Source organism: Cucurbita maxima, unplaced genomic scaffold, assembly GCF_002738345.1.
Source record: "Cucurbita maxima cultivar Rimu unplaced genomic scaffold, Cmax_1.0 Cma_Scf00033, whole genome shotgun sequence".
NCBI lineage: Eukaryota > Viridiplantae > Streptophyta > Magnoliopsida > Cucurbitales > Cucurbitaceae > Cucurbita > Cucurbita maxima.
This window is the reverse complement of record NW_019272049.1, coordinates 2,435,326-2,451,625: the sequence shown is the minus strand read 5'-3', so window position 1 is coordinate 2,451,625 and position 16,300 is coordinate 2,435,326. Positions and strand designations below refer to the sequence as shown.

Here is a 16,300-nt window from a genome sequence, read left to right as displayed (position 1 = left end):
TTGATAAGCTCAGAAATTTTTTTTTAGGATGGATGTGAATAAGAACAAAACATGCTTAAAGAACTCGTGTTGATTTGTAAGATGGTCTGCTCTTCGAAGCGAGAAGTAAGTAATGTCAAAGCTATCAAGTGTCAAATCTAGACTTCGAATCCTAGATATAGATGAAACCATACTAACAAAAACTAAGAGACGGAGTAATTGGATGAAACTAAGGGTGACCTTGTAAAAGGCTTGAAAAACTCTACTATAGACGAGCAACAATAACCTGTGGGATTTGGAGTGCATAGTTTAAATTTGTTGTCAATCATTGACACCCCAAGTAAAATCTTACATAAACTCGCTCATTTTCATACCATAGACAAACACGGCCAAAATTATACTCATATAGAACCATCACTTTCGACTTGCTTATGTGCTTTCATCTTCAACATCCGACAGCAGCTCATCTACAAACCAACACACTTCATTTCAAATGGAGAATTAGAGATCCGACGATCAATTTCTAGAATAGTGTGGCCTCATGGGACGGTATCCGACTTGTGAAGTTTCACATTAGTTGGGGAGGAGAACGAAACACTCTTTATAGGTGGTCGTGGGCTCGACTCATCTTGTTGCACAGGTCTTCTTGAACCACATCTATCTGTTCCTACTTAGGTTAAGCCGGTCAGTGGGACTTGAAATTTGGACTCAACATTCTCTAACACACTCATTAGCAGGGTCTTTTCCCTTGGCTAGACTGCAAACAAAAAATGCGGTGAGGTCTTTCTCATCTTTGCGTTTGGACATGATTGCCATGTTGAGAATTGTTGGGAGAGGAGTCCCACTGGTATGAGGCCTTTGGGAGAAATCAAAAGTGAAGTCATGAGAACTTATACTCAAAGTGAAGAATATCATACCATTCTAGAGAGTCGTGATTTCTAACATTCCACCCCGATCCTTTTTGATCTAGAGTTTCATGTCCATTACCCAAATCTTTTCTTCGAGGGCCGCGAACTAATTGTTTGGCTTTTCCCACTTGGGTCGGATCAAATGTTAATGCATGAACTTAGCCTAGGAGAACGTAGTGTTATCTCAAATCAAAGGACGAAGGAACTGATTCAAGCAAAACCAAGGAACTACAAATTAGTACGGTTCTCGCTCAAAACTGGTTTAAGTTAAATTTGAGTTTGTGTAGAGCTAAGCATAAATAGGAATTGCATAACATACCTTGTGTGTGATGATCCTCCTCTTACGTATAGGAAGAGTAGTTTAAAGTTTCAGCTGCCCAAAGCGTCTAGCCCGAGGCCTTCATCGTCGATCTCACTGATCGCTCAATATACACGATGTAGCGATGGCACTCGATTCTCAGGCATGATCTCCACAACTTCAAACCGAATGAGCACTTTCCTATTTGTAGATGATTCGATTGTGATCTTCCCTCAGCTCTTAGCTGAACAACAAGATAGATAACTCACAGATAACAGTATGAAAAATTGAACGTTAACATAATTCACCGTACAAACAATACGTCAAATCCAGCCCAATGAAGAATAGAAGGTTGTAAGAGAATTATAGTAAGGCAAGATTCAGTTACCTGATCCAACTGCAGCCTGGTTGTTTGATTGCACCAGTTTTCTTAATCAATTCCCTCACGTTGGCTGCTTCTTGCCAACACCCAGCAGTGGCATATATATTTGACAGAACCACATACACCGATGGATTATCACGTTCTTTCTCTAGAAGGATTCCCGCAACACTTCTTCCTAACCTTAAGTTTCCATGAGCTGCACAAGCACTAAATAATGCCCACCAGACCTGTGTATGCTCTCCATATTGTGCACTTTCTATTGCACTTTCAGCCTGATCAATATTCCCTGAACGACCTAGAAGGTCAACGATGCAACATAACTGATCCACACTAGGAACAACGTGATAATATGTCAACATCGCCTCAAAAATCTGACCAGCTTCATCAACCAATCCTGCGTGGCTGCAAGCTGAAAGAACAGTAGTGAATGTGGCTTGATCAGGCATAAATGGGGACATGTCTTGCATAGCCTTGAAACAGCGCACAGCTTCCTTCCCCTGTCCATGTTGTGCATAAGCAGATATTACAGAATTCCAAGATATAATATCCCTTTTGATCATGACATTAAAAACTCTCAGAGACCAATCTAACAACCCACATTTAGAATACATTGTTATAAGGCCATTGCATACAGAAGTTTCTGAGAAGTTACCCGATCTGAGAATGTAACCATGAATCTGTTTCCCAATGTCCAAGGTTGAAATGTTTGAACAAATGCTTAGAACAATGCTGAGTGTAAACGTGCTCGGCTTGAGCTTCGACATTATAAGCTCAGAAAAATGCTCCAATGCTTGCAATGGAAGACCATTTAACAAAAATCCATAAATGACTGTATTCCAAGAGATTAAATTTTTTGGATTGATTCCACTGAAGACTTGATGAGCCTGTGTAATCTTTCCACACTTCAAGTATGAAGAAACTAATGCGTTCAAAGTTTCAATTACGAGGATCAACCCGTTTTTATATACAAGGGCGTGAGCCATATCCACTATGTCGATGAACTCTGAAACTCCTAATAAGCTTCCAAAAGTGAACTCATCTGGCCCAATTCCAGTCCTCTGCATTTGTAGAAAAGTAAGAACAGCTGATTTTCCAAAATTTCCTCGGACATGGCTCGAGATCATGGCATTCCATGAGATGAGATCCTTGTCTCTCAGAGTCTGAAAAACTGCATTGGCTGCCTGAAACTCCCCACAAGAAGAGTACATGGTTATGGCCGAGTTTGCTACTGAAGTAAAAGATTCAAAGCCTAGTTTAATTGCATGGGAGTGCACTTGTTGGGCAACTCGTACAAATGAACATGAGCTCATAATGCTCACCAAGGTAAGCTCAGTAGGACTTAGACATGCCCTTTGCATATCTTTGAACATAATCAAGGCCTCTTCATCCCTTCCTACGCAGATTAAGCCGTCTATCATTACGTTATATGTAATCTGATCATGAAATACAGCTTCAGTTCCCTCAAAAACCTCAAAGGCATCCTCTTGGTTGTCACTACAGAAATACATAGTAATCAACGCGTTAATCACAGAAGCTTTGCTAAGATATCCAGCCTTAATCACCAAAGAATGCACCTGTCTTCCCAAATCTTCAACTTGCTTGGTACACAAACTCAAGATACAAGCAAAAGAGTACTTATCAGGCTTAACGCCCATTTTGTGCATTTCATAAAAGATGCTAATGGCAACCCAATCACGTCCACTTTCCGCACACCCAGTTATCACAGCATTCCAACACGCAACATTACCCTTTGGCATTTTCTCAAACACCTCATCCGTATATTCAATATGACCCTTTGGCATTATATCAAACACCTCATCTGCATATTCAATATGACCCAATTTTGTAGAAGCTGACAACAACGTAGTCCAAGAATAAACGTCTGGGTTCTCAATCTCTTGAAAACCCTTTTTCAAAGACTCTAAATCCTCTGTTTTTGCATAAAGCGAAAGAATGGTATTGGCGACATGAGGGTAGAATTTGAGCCCAGATCGAACAGCGTAACCATGGAGCTGAGACCCGAAGGCAATGTCGCGAAAGTTGGCACAAACGGCAAGTGCGGTGGAGAGATTGTAGTGGTCAGGCCTGATGGTGAAGCAATGAGATGAATGGATTTGAGTGAAGAGTTGCAAAGCGTCGAAGTAGCGACTTGATCGCTTGAGCTCTGCAAGCAATCGGTTGTATTCAAGGAGATTTCGGGGAGCGCTTTTGGTTATGGTTTTCAAGCTTTGTATGGCGTATTGGAGCTTCTTCATTACTCAAATCATCGCCTCGTTGAAATGCCTTGTGCTAATAACTTCTTAAACTAGTTGCTTAAAACAACCCTCAATTGGGATTTCGAGGCGCCAATGCATTGAGTGAAAACCAGAGAAAAATTCAGAGTTCGTCAGTTCAATTCTATGTATCTGGGAGACTGGGAGATCGAAGCGAACTGAAGATCGTTTAAAATTGAATTGCTTTGGTTGGGTTTAATCTGTAGAAGACAGAGTTTAGAGATTTGGATGGATTTTCAGGATGTCCCATGTTATAAACGAAAGGTGGGTTCGTTTTTTATTAAAAGTATTCAAAAGATATATTAAGAGTGTGATATGATTCAAATATTCAAACTATAAAGGGACTTTGAATTTTTCTATATTTCGATTTACTATTTCTGGTCAAGCTATAAATACTTTTGTGTAAGTATGAAGTCAGTAGACAATAGTAAAGTACTGCACCATTCATCTATTCTATCTATTCTTATCTCTTTCACTATCTTTTTTTTCCAACAATTTTGGTATCAGAGTCAAGTTCGTTTGACACGAGAGCGAGTGATTATTTTCTTTCACAAAAAAAAAAAAATGGCAGTAGCTGACTTTTCTTCCTCTGCATCGTTGTTACCGATCTTTTGATAAGAAATATGAGTGGTGAAGCATCAAGATGAAACCCTTGCTCAGATCGCAGGAGTTATGGGACTTGGTGGAGCACGGGGGTTTGTTGATGTATTAGAACCCACAATAGAAGAAAAGGATGGGACTTGGTGGAGCACGGGGGTTTTGTTGATGTATTAGAACCCACAATAGAAGAAAATGAGAGACTAAGAGAAACCAAGAAAAACAATATCAAGGCTTTATTCATTATTCAGCCAGCAGTTCATGAGACTATCTTCTCACGGCAGCAACCACCACATCAAAGCAGGCATGGTCAATTCTACAGAAGAAGTTTCTAGGAGATTCAAAGGTCATGACAGTGAAATTGCAATCTCTAACACGTGATTTTGCAACTCTACTCATGACGAATGGCGAATCAATTGCTGATTTTTTGTCAAGAGCAATGGCAATAGTCAGTCAGATGCGTACCTATAGAGAGAAAATTTCAAACAAAACAATTGTTGCGAACGAAGTTCTTGGGTGGAAGTATATATTTTTTATTATTCATTGATGATTATAGTCGCATGAGCTGGGTTTACTTCCTACAACGTAAGTCGGAAACTTTTCAAGAAGTTTCAGATTTTTAAAGCTATGGTAGAGAACCAAAGTGGCTGTCACATTAAAGTTCTTCGAACAGACAGAGGTGGCGAGTTCATATCTAAAGAGTTCAATTTGTTTTGTGAAGAAGAGGGCATCCAAAGGAAATTAACAACTCCCTACACTCCAGAACAAAATGGAATCGCTGAACGAAAAAATCGAACTATTGTGGAGATGGCAAGAAGTATGTTACAAGCAAGGAGACTTCCAAACCAATTTTGGGCAGAAGCCATAGCAACATCTGTTTATCTATTAAACATCTCACCAACAAACGAGGTTATGAATCAAACTTCTTATGAAGCATGGCATGGAAGGAAACCAACTGTAAGTCATTTACGAATCTTTGGTTGTGTTGCTTATGCTTTGAAACATCCTCAAATTCGTCAAAAGCTTGATGAAAAATCTGAAAAATGCATTTTCATTGGCTATTGTACTCAATCAAAGGCATATAAATTATACCTCATCAGTGAAAAGATTTTAGTTAGAAGGGATGTAATATTTAATGAAAACGTGAGTTGGGATTGGAGTAAAGAACAGGAGCAGCAAAAGATTACAGTTGAAGTTTCTCCAAATGAAGAGACAAGGGTCAACTCCAGTGCATCTCCTAATGCCTCCACTGCAACACAAAATGTGTCAAATTCATCATCTTCAGCATCACTAAACAGCGATTCTTCTCTTGAAGAACTTTCGGATGAGACACCTCTAAAGAAGTATAAATCTTTAACTGACATATATGCATCATGACAATTTGCTCTTACGGTTTCAGATCCTATGAGTTATGAAGAAGCAGCTGAAAAAGAAGAGTGGAAGAAAGTCATGATAGAAGAGATGCAGTCCATTGAGAAAAATGGAACATGGGAGATGGTTGACTTACCAAACGAAAAAAATGCAATCAATTTGAAATGGGTGTTCAAGACAAAATTTGCACAAGATGGAAGCATACAAAAGCATAAGGCCCGTCTTGTAGCAAAAGGGTATGCACAACAACAAGGTATAGATTTTGAAGAAACTTTTTCTCCAGTAGCTCGTTTTGAAACTGTAAGAACTATTCTAGTATTAGCAGCAGAATTGTGGTGACCGGTTTATCAGTTTGATGTTAAGTCAGCATTTCTTAACAGAGATTTACAAGAAGAGGTTTATGTAGCACAACCAGAAGGATTCACAAAGAAACAAAGGTATACAAATTGAGAAAGGCACTATACGGATTGAAGCAGGCCCCTCGAGCTTGGTACAGCAAGATTGATGAGTATTTTCAAAAGAAAGAATACATGAGAAGTGAGAATGAGCCTACTTTATATGTGAAGAAGGAAGGTAAAAGTGATTTCATCATTATTTGCCTCTATGTTGACGATATTATTTACACTAGCTCTTCTAACTCTCTTTTGGATAAATTTAAGTCTCAAATGATGGGTGAATTTCAGATGTCAGATATGGGTCTATTACATTATTTTCTTGGCCTTGAAGTATATCAAGTTGAGGATGAAATTTTTATTTCACAAAGAAAATATGCCAAAAATATTATGAGTAAATTTGGTATTAATTGTAAGCCTGCAGCTACACCTATGAATATTAATGAGAAATTACAACATGATGATGGAGCAGAAATGACAGATGCTAGAAGGTTCAAGAGTTTGGTTGGCGGATTAATTTAATTAACTCACACACGTCCCGACATTGCATTTCCTGTTGGTATTATTTCTAAGTTTATGCAACATCCTTCAAAAGTTCATTATGGAGCAGCAAAAAGAGTCTTACGTTACATTGCCAGAACTATGGGGTATGGAATTTGGTATTCTAAATCCTCTAATTTCAAACTATATGGATTCACTGATAGTGATTGGGCAGGATCATTAGATGATAGACGAAGCATTTCAGTCAATGTTTTCACTTTAAGGTCAGGAGCGATCACTTGGAGCTCAAACAAGCAATCAACAGTGGTGTTGTCAACGTCAGAAGCAGAATATGTTGCAGCAACTTTAGTAGCGTGTCAAGCCATTTGGCTAAGAAGAATGTTAGTTGATCTTCAACAAGAGCAAAAAGGGGCAACAAAGATATTTTGTGATAATAAAGTAACTATTTCTATGACAAAGAACCCAGCGTTTCACAGTAGAACAAAACATATTGAACTTCGACATCACTATATTCGTGATCTTGTTGCAGACGAAGAAATTGTCTTGGAATATTGTAACACCGATGAACAGCTAGCAGACATACTTACCAAGGCTTTGTCAAAAGAAAAGTTTTGCTACTTCAGACGATTACTTGGCATTTGCAACTTTGAATCAAGGGGGAGTGTTGAGATATGATTCAAAGTATTCAAAAAGATATGATTCAGAGTAGTTGAGATATGATTCAAATATTCAAACTACCAAGATTTTATGAGATTTTAGGAGATTGTTAGTAGATTTGAATTTTTCTAGATTTCGATGATTTACTATTTCTGGTCAAGTGTATGGAATTGTGTAACCCTCTAAGCATCAAGTCAAGTCAAGTCAGTAGACAATAATAAAACACTAATAAAACACTGCAGCATTCATCTATTCTATCTATTCTTATCTCTTTCATTATCCCTTTTTCCAACAATAAATAGAGACTTGATCTAGTGTAGAGGCAAGTCAGTTGGGTAGAAGAAGATCGAACATGCATACACAAGCGCGTGTGTGGTCAAACAAGCTTGAATTTCAAATAAGTTATGTTTGATTGGCAAAGACAAACCTTACTTTCGGTCTAACAGAGCCACAAGCCTTAGGTCTGACAAAGCCACCAAGACAGTCAAAAATTAAATATGGGGCTTGGATTTTCCTCCAGGCTTGACATGAGCATGACAAGATCACACAAGCACACGATTGAAAATGTTCGATCCTGACACCTAACGACTTAGTAGCCCAACACCTTAGCCATTAATGACTTGCCTGCACCTGATCCATGACCCACGCACTAACTCGTTCATGACCCAAGCCCGACCCCCAATGCTTGCAACTCAATGCAGCTTCCTAGCCACGGCTTGCTCCCTGCCGTCAGCTTCCATTCGACTCGACTGCTTATTCAACTTAGATTGGACAATTTGACCCCATATTACCATTTTGGAGTCATTTTTTTACGTAATTATTATGGTTTGAAGTCAGCCACTATTTGACTAATTTAAAATGTTTGGAGACAAATTTTGATTAGTTGATGCAATTAGATGAATTAATTTTTTTCAATGATATCTTAAATATGATGTTATGGAGAAGCAGCCAGTATTCAGTGATTCACAGCAAGGGATACCCCATCACATGTAAAGCTGAAATTTCCTGTGTTTCTCATTTTCTTTGCTCAAAGGCAACGAAGAACAAGGGGGTATTCATAAACAGAGACTAATTTGGTTTCTAACCTCTGCTAACATCTCCACTTATACAACAAAACCAAATTTACATGCAACAAAGTGGACAAGAGGCTGAGCAAATTGACATCGATCACTAACTTTTTTCAAGCTTCTTCCATAAGTTTAGTACTCTCCTCATAATTGGATCAGCTGAGAATCCTTCTGCATATGCACCAATAGCAGTTAAGAGGCTTGTGAATTTCTCCCCATTATCCTGTACAACCAAAAATTTCTGTCAAAAATCAGAGTTGTCTTGCTTCTAAACACCTTCTAGCATTTGAAAGCTTTACACACGTATTACAAATAGCTGAATATATGAATCCCATTACACCATGCACAGCAGTGCATGTTGAGGTCACGACGAGGAGGCTGAACCCCGAAAGGGGGTGGGGATACGAGGCGTTGAGCCAGCAAGGACACTGAGTTCGGAGGGGGTAGATTGTAAGATTCCACATCGGTTGGGGAGGAGAACGAAACATTCCTTATAAGGGTGTGGAAACCTTACCCTAGCAGACACGTTTTAAAAACCTTAAGGGGCCCAAAGAGAACAATATCTGCAATATCAGCTAGTAGTGAGCTTGGGGCGTTACATTTGATTATACACTTTAATGAGAATCTTACTCTTAAATGTCTCATTTCTCAAATCAGTATTTTGCCGAATTGAGACCCCATTAGTGGGTCAAATTAAGTCCTTCCTAAAGTTTCAAATAATTTCTAGCAATGCATCACCAGATTGAACAGTAAAATTCGAAGAAGTGCCATGTCCTACAATTAATAGCACAAACCTCCGGTTTCTTGAATAAAAGATCTCTGGTGGTAAATGGTACCATATAGAGCGGAAGATCAGATCGCAAGATTGCCTGCAGCATAAATGATTTGGATGAAGCAACAAGTTAAAATAACATGGTGGATGCCAATATTTACATTAAGTCAAGTACAGGTTTTTGCATTTATGTAATAAGAAAAAACAATGGATCCATGCTACTTAGAATTGCATTCCCCTGCCTAACCAGTCGACCATTCCAAGGGATTAAATGAATATTTGTTTAGAAAAATAACAGTTTTTGGAACATATTTCTTAATTTATTCACAAAATGTCATGAAGAAGTAAACAGAAGTTGAGGGCTCTATGCGAGGTGTCACAATCGCCTTTTTCTTGGCAGCGGACTTGCCGTTTTTGCAGCACGCACTCTTACCACTGAGTGAGTCAAGCCAACTTTCGGATCGCTTCGCCTACGGCTAGGCAACGTATACTCAAGCCTCTAGCCTCGATTTTAGAAAGCGGGGCAGAGAAATTTTGAAAGAGAGTTTAAAAGCAAGATTGAGTGAGAGATTGAAAACGGTGTTATATAGCATTCAAGCAAAAGGCAACAACAACAGCTTAAACAGTATATAACTTTTCGGGTAGGGAAAATATGACAACTAGTCTCATCCCCTATAATACATTTTGCTGAAATGTCTTACTCTTAGAAAAAGCAAGAAATAAATTATATAACATGAAAGCAATAGAGAAAAGCGATAAAGTAGTACAAGGCAAGGGATTCAGCATGTAACGAGCATGCGGCCATGGGCAACACGCCTTGTGACGGTGACACGAGGCATGCTTTTCAAAATACTGATTATTGATTAAGACCATAAAGAGTATCAAGGAGAAAAGAGTTAACTAGTCCTTACGATTCTAAAGAAAAAGAAAATTACCCCAAAATATCAACCAAATATAGTATATGCGGAAAAAAAATTCTGCTTTCACAAGAACACAAGTAACCTAATAAAACTGAAGTGAAATTACCAGGTCCTTGCTCAAGATAGCTTGTTCAGCATTTGTTACCAACATCTACAAGAAAAAGGAACGAAAATAAAGACAAAGCATCAAGTATTTGTTGTATTTGCAATAACTGATGGATCAGTTCTTAGAGTATTGTATATGTCCACCTTTCGCATTTATTGCAAGAATCACAAGGTATGACATATCTGTATAAAAAAAAAGTTTATTGGTGTCTCTGTGCTCATATCCATGTCATTCTTCTGCTCATTTCCCGAGCATGCGTTCTTAGTTTCACAATGCATATATTTTCACAAACAATTAAACCTTTAAAATCATTGTAAAACAAGTCCATCATTATAATTTCTTTTTCATTTTGTTACATTAACAAAAGCATCTCACACCCAAAACATGCTTACTGAAGTAGATTGAGATAATAAACAGGGATTTATCAAGAAAACTAATTTTCCAGAGTTTTCATATTTTCCCTTTAAGTTGGAATCTTAATAGGGATGATAATTTGTTCGGGACAAGATACAAAAAATATTTTAATAATCTTAGGAGTGAAGAATTAGTTCAGGACCAATTTCAAATAAAATTTTCAGTCATTAAGGGTGAAAACAAGGAGCTTAGTACCAGCTAGTTTCCATAAACAAATCTGATTACACAGAAACTAGAAAGAAAAAGGAATAAAAGAACAACAAATATAGCAAACTGACTTCAAATATAACTGAGATTATTTAAGACCATTAGATTATAATTTTGTTTTTGTATTTAAAAAATAAGTTTGTTTACTAGAACTTCTATGCTTTGTTTTCTACTCCTAGAATTGCTTCTCAATCTTAGTCGAATAGTAAATAAACAATTGATTAAATTATCAGAATTGTTTTACAAGTCTGACTTCAACCCAGAAATCTTAAAGGCTGAATGCAATCAAATCCAGCACCGAACAACATGACTAAATTAACAAAATTCATTAATTGTATATGCTTACCGCATCAAATACACTGAAAACAATACAAGTGTTTTCATACATTTTTTGGTTGAGAAGCCAGTTATTATACTCTGATAGACATACCTTCCTTATACGTTCATCTTCCACTTGATCAACATGTTGCAACAAATTTTCTAATGTGCCTGACAAGTGAATTTGCAAATAAGTAAATGCAAACCATCATATTTCAGGCACAACATACATGTTAATAAAGGATTAAGATAAGAAACATAATCAAGGAACACAAAAGTATAGTACCAAGGCATTCTCATTTTATACCGTAAAATATAGTTCTAATTAACCTTTTGTGGTCACAAAATGAAAAAAAAAAACTTTATATTTTAGGATTACTTTTGCAGAAAGCGTCTTAATTAACAAGGAAACACAAGTTTCCACGGATAAAATGAACAATTACAATGGAAGACTTGCTTCCAAAAATTAAAAAAAAAAAAAAATACAAAATTCATTCAAAGCCTTCGCGGGAAGTGTTTTAAATATTTTTTATGTTTTAATTAGAAGATTTCTCCTCCATTTCCATTCTTTTATATGTTTTTCACATGTTTTTTCCTTTTTTTTTTTTTCCTATCAAATCAAAAAGAAGAAAGAAAAAAAAATGTCTAGAACATAAGATAACAAGTTGAACAGCAGTTTCAAAAAGATGCCAGGAGAAATCTAAATCAAATTGCCAAAATATTTTATTGTTCATCTTATATGTTCACGCTTATTTGAAATGTAGTTGAAGATTTATAGTCATTTATAACTTCAATACTTGAGAACTCCTGACTTACAATTTTTCTTTCAAAAATATCTCCTGATTAATAGGATTTATTATTTCCTTGAATAGATTAGTCCGCCGTAGAAAGCAGGTTTTCACCTTTACCATTATTCTCAATAACAATAAAATATCAGACGGTAAGCATACATGTGATTGAATAAATTGTAGTCCACAATTCTCCGGGAAGGCAATAGTCTCTTAAACCTACTTACCGAATCTAGTGATAAGTTGCACAGCATTGACATTTCCAATTCCATCGACTCCTGCATTTAGGGCACATCAAGCACCATCTAGTCAATTAAAGACTTTACAAACTAGTAATGATAGAAAGGCAATCTACTGCTACATTTTCAGTCCTCGGTTACTTGGGCAACTTTGCCTAATCTTAACTAGTACAAGGTTATAAACTTGGCTAAGTTGTTGGGTTATAGGAAATTTAATTATTAATCACATTCTTAATATTCTATTTATATTCTTACTACTACTCACGTGTGAGTTCATATTTTTTTTCCGATAACCAGGAGTCGGAGCTTTGCTCCCTTATACCAAGGGGCACCCGGTGCCCAAGGCTCGGATCTAAGTGACATCAAGAGTTTTGGTATTAAACTCACATAAAGGCTTAAACCTTGGACCCCAAGCCCTTGCCAATGGGGGCCTTTGTGAATTCACATTCCTAATACTCCATTTATATTTTAACAACTCTCACTTATGGGCTTGAAAATTAGTAGAAAATTTAACAAATAATTATCAACATTACATGGAAAGAAAATGACATTATAGACGTTTGAACTCGGGAACTCCAGATTTGATCCGAAACTTATTGGGAGGAATTATTTCTTTTTTATTGTTGGTTTATGTTTTTTGTTGAAGGAATGACATTAATTATATCTATTTAAATCCTAGCCTTAATTATGTCTATATTGTTAGGGATTTATTTTCTACATTGTTACCTATTTTCTAGGTAGTATCTAGGTACTTTAGTTAGCCTTTCTTTATTATAAAAAGAAAGGTGTACCACTTTGAAAATTATTTTCTGAGTCATTCTATTCTAGGAGCTGTGATTAACTGGCATAGTCTTTCATAGCTTCCAATCTTTCATATTGACCAAATTTATTCAGAGTGTTCATAGGTACCGATCTTCCCACTTGACTAAATTTATTTAGAGCTTTCATGGCTACCGATCTTCCACCTTGACCAAATTTTGGAGTCATCATAGCTACGGTTGAAGTCATGCCTTGACGTTGAAGTCGTGTCGTCGAAGTTGTGCGATCAATATTGCACATATTCCTTTCCAGCCTAACCTAGCTATTTATTTTCATTCCTCTGTGGAGCTTTGTATCTTTTGAGTACTAGCCTCTTTTCATTCTTCAATCAAAAAAATTTCGTTTCCTTTGAGATTTTTAAAAAATCTCAAAGAAAATGTCCTAAACTTATTGAAAGAGACGAGAAATCTTGGGTGTAAACCTGCAGTAACACCCATAGACCTGAATTTAGTTCTACACCAAAATGAAGAAGTTATTCCAGTTGACAAGGGCATGTATCAAAGAATCATGGGAAAGTTAATTTATCTTTCAAATACCAGACCAAACATCGCATATTCTGTGAGTTTTGTTAGTCAGTATATGACCATCATCTTAGAGCTATAAACAAAATTTTGAGATACTTGAAAGGAACTCAAGATCATGGGCTATTATCCAAAAAGCCATCAAATAGACTGGTAAAACTCTACACTTAGGCTAGCTGGATAGAGAATTAACTGACTAGAGATCTATAATCGGCATTAGTCCTATGTTTAAGGTAACTTGGTCACTTGGAGAATTAAAAACAAGTTGTTGTAGACTCACCCTCGAAGATTATTCTGTCGAATAGAAAGAAGGTTGTCAACATGGTCATCATGTTATACTTCAAAAGGTGGAAGACTCACCCTAATACAAGTCATATAGAAAGATTATTCAGAAACTACTTATGGAAAGATGATCTACACCTTGTTGGATGAAATATTATAAACCTCCCAACAAAAAAGGGAGGCCTTGGTCTTCTCTCGATAAAGAAGAAGAATAAAGCTCTCCTCGCCAAATGGATATTGGAGATATCATTATGAAGAGAAGGCCTTGTGGAGAAATCTTATAAAGGTCAAATATACTCCTCCATCAAACAAAAATCACCCCTCCATCTTCTACAAAAGGGCCTTCGAAGTACATAAAGAAACATCAAAACCTCATCACCAACCGAACTTGCCATAAGGTGGGTGATGGAAGAAGCAGATCATTTTGGACCGACCCATGGATTGAAAACACCACGCTAGCCTTGAGGTATCCGTTTTTTAAAAGTCTCTCATAGCAAAAAAGTCACGATCAAAGAAACGTGGAATGTTGTCAACAAATTCTAGGACCTGAAGCTTGGTAGGAATTCAAAGGATAATGAAGCAATGGAATGGGCCGAATTAACTCTTGACCTTGCCTCTGTGGCATTGTCAAACAAAGCAGACTCACTAACTTGGCTCCCCAGCGCTGACGGGGTCTTTTCTACAAAATTCTTGATGATGGACGTGGGGGAAAAAGTAGAAGCAATAAATCTCACACTAGCAAAGAGAATATGGAAAGGACATCAGCCTAAAAAGGTGAAGTTTTTCCTTTGGGAAATAGTGCATAAAGCCATTAGCACAAGTGAAAATCTTCTGAAAAGAGTGTCTTACACCACTCTTGCTCCAAATTAGTGTCCAATATGCAAGGAAAAAAACGAATCACAAAGTCACTTGTTTATGAAATGCACATACGCTCATAATTTCTAGACAACGATTTTCAATATATTCAGATGGTATCTCACATTTCCTAGGGAGGTAAAGGATCTTTTGGATATTGCATTAACGTACCACCCTTTCAAGAATGCAAAAGCTCTACTATGGAAAAACCTCATCATGACTTTCTTTTAGAATCTAGGGAAAGAAAGAAATCAAAGAATATTTATAGAAATGACAAAGACCTACACACAACAATGTTGTTACCAAGCTATATCTTGGTTAAAGTTCTAATATTTTTACTAGTCACCCTCATTACAAATTGGGAAGGTTTTTTTGTAAACATCATGATATTATATTCCTTTTGTAAATTTCAATCATCAATGAAGTTGTCTCTTATTAAAATATAAAAAAATAAAAATAAATAAATAAATTTTGTTGTAGCAAGTTAGTTCAAAATTATACAATATTATATTTTGATTCTATTCCCCTTTCGGACAGCTTCTAGGAATTAGTATGATATGTTTTAATTTTGATTCAAGAAAATTCCTAATAAATAACAGCAAAAAGAAAAACACTCATTAATAAGGAAACAGGACCTTAGTTTCTTCTGCTAAAATTTCCAAATTCAGCATGTTTATGTTGGTAACAATATTACATTCGGTTACAATGATATTTTTGCCCCTAGAGTAATTTTTGTCCCGTGGATTAGACCTGAAGCATGGAAAAGTACTTCAGTTCAAAGTCAAGTCCAAACGAGTTCAATGAACACCAAGTGTGGCGCCAAGACACTCACAAATCATCAAAGTTGCAATTGCGTTGTAATTGGTACAAAACAAAGTTATGGTGGTTTTTAGACAGAGATTCATAAATCACCTGGAATATTATCAGATTTGTCACCAACTAAAGACATCACATCAACGAACTGAGAAGGTTCCAGAACTCCATATTTTTCGGCAAAATCCTCCAGCCCAAAAGAAACCATCCTAGAAATGGGCAGAGAAGCTTAGTAAATGTCGAAGTTTCAAAGAAGGTACCATAAAATCAAATCCAAAAATTGAAGCCACACTGAAAAAATAAAAAAACAAAAAAAGCCAAAAAAATTTGAACCATATGATTTAAACATCCTCGCTCTCTCTAAGCATCCCTTCTCCCGGAGTCTCTTCTTTATCTTTTTAAACATTCACCACTCTCTAAGTAATCTCTCTTTCAATAATTATATATAACTTCCTTTTCATTTTTTAAACTTTTTTTCATTGATTGATGAAAAGATAGTGAAATGCTAGGATCAAATTCACCCATCTCTACGCACTCTCTTTTTCAATAATTCTGTATATATCTTCATTTTTTTAATTTTTTTAAAACAAAAAACAAACTTAGTTTCATTGATTGATGAAAAGATATAGTTTCATTGATTGATGAAAAGATAGTGAAATGTTAGGATCAAACCCACAGAGGGAGTAAATGTCTCCAAATATAAGTGCCAAGAAATATATAAAATATTGAAGAACAAAAATGTCGAAGAAGATCTTGGAAACTTAACGAGCCATAGCTGCAAAAAACACTCCTGCTAAGCTCCAAAGCAGCACCATGCTATA

The 16,300-nt window shown here is 36.5% G+C and overlaps 2 protein-coding genes across 5 annotated transcripts in view; both read right to left on the bottom strand.

Annotated features, from left to right (window-relative positions):
• Window positions 1-218: 218 nt before the first annotated feature.
• LOC111467168 (pentatricopeptide repeat-containing protein At3g49740) lies at window positions 219-4,083 on the bottom strand. 4 transcript variants are annotated; one of them, XM_023111965.1, is made up of 4 exons: window positions 1,574-4,083; window positions 1,207-1,429; window positions 897-1,092; window positions 219-736 (listed from the first exon to the last, which is right to left on the bottom strand). In XM_023111965.1, the coding sequence occupies exons 1-2, from the start codon at window positions 3,820-3,822 to the stop codon at window positions 1,426-1,428; spliced, it is 2,253 nt and encodes a 750-aa protein (XP_022967733.1). In that variant the 5' UTR covers window positions 3,823-4,083; the 3' UTR covers window positions 219-736; window positions 897-1,092; window positions 1,207-1,425. The 4 variants fall into 4 exon arrangements, with proteins under 4 accessions (XP_022967733.1, XP_022967731.1, XP_022967734.1 ...); XM_023111963.1 differs by having other exon boundaries at window positions 219-1,092; XM_023111966.1 differs by lacking the exon at window positions 897-1,092 and having other exon boundaries at window positions 219-446.
• Window positions 4,084-8,320: 4,237 nt separating this feature from the next.
• Window positions 8,321-16,300, bottom strand: part of LOC111467206 (DNA polymerase I, thermostable) — a 28,338-nt gene continuing 20,358 nt past the window's right edge. The window contains exons 10-15 of the mRNA XM_023112032.1: window positions 15,579-15,688; window positions 12,178-12,228; window positions 11,275-11,333; window positions 10,224-10,268; window positions 9,220-9,294; window positions 8,321-8,648 (exon numbers count right to left, since the gene is read on the bottom strand). Coding sequence (XP_022967800.1) covers window positions 8,529-8,648; window positions 9,220-9,294; window positions 10,224-10,268; window positions 11,275-11,333; window positions 12,178-12,228; window positions 15,579-15,688 — 460 coding nt within the window. The 3' untranslated portion in view covers window positions 8,321-8,528. The remainder of the gene's footprint in view (window positions 8,649-9,219; window positions 9,295-10,223; window positions 10,269-11,274; window positions 11,334-12,177; window positions 12,229-15,578; window positions 15,689-16,300) is intronic.

What these genes read in the sequence shown, in the direction of transcription:
- LOC111467168 (XM_023111964.1), bottom strand. Translation starts at nt 3,822, where the DNA reads ATGAAGAAGCTCCAATACGCCATACAAAGCTTGAAAACCATAACCAAA.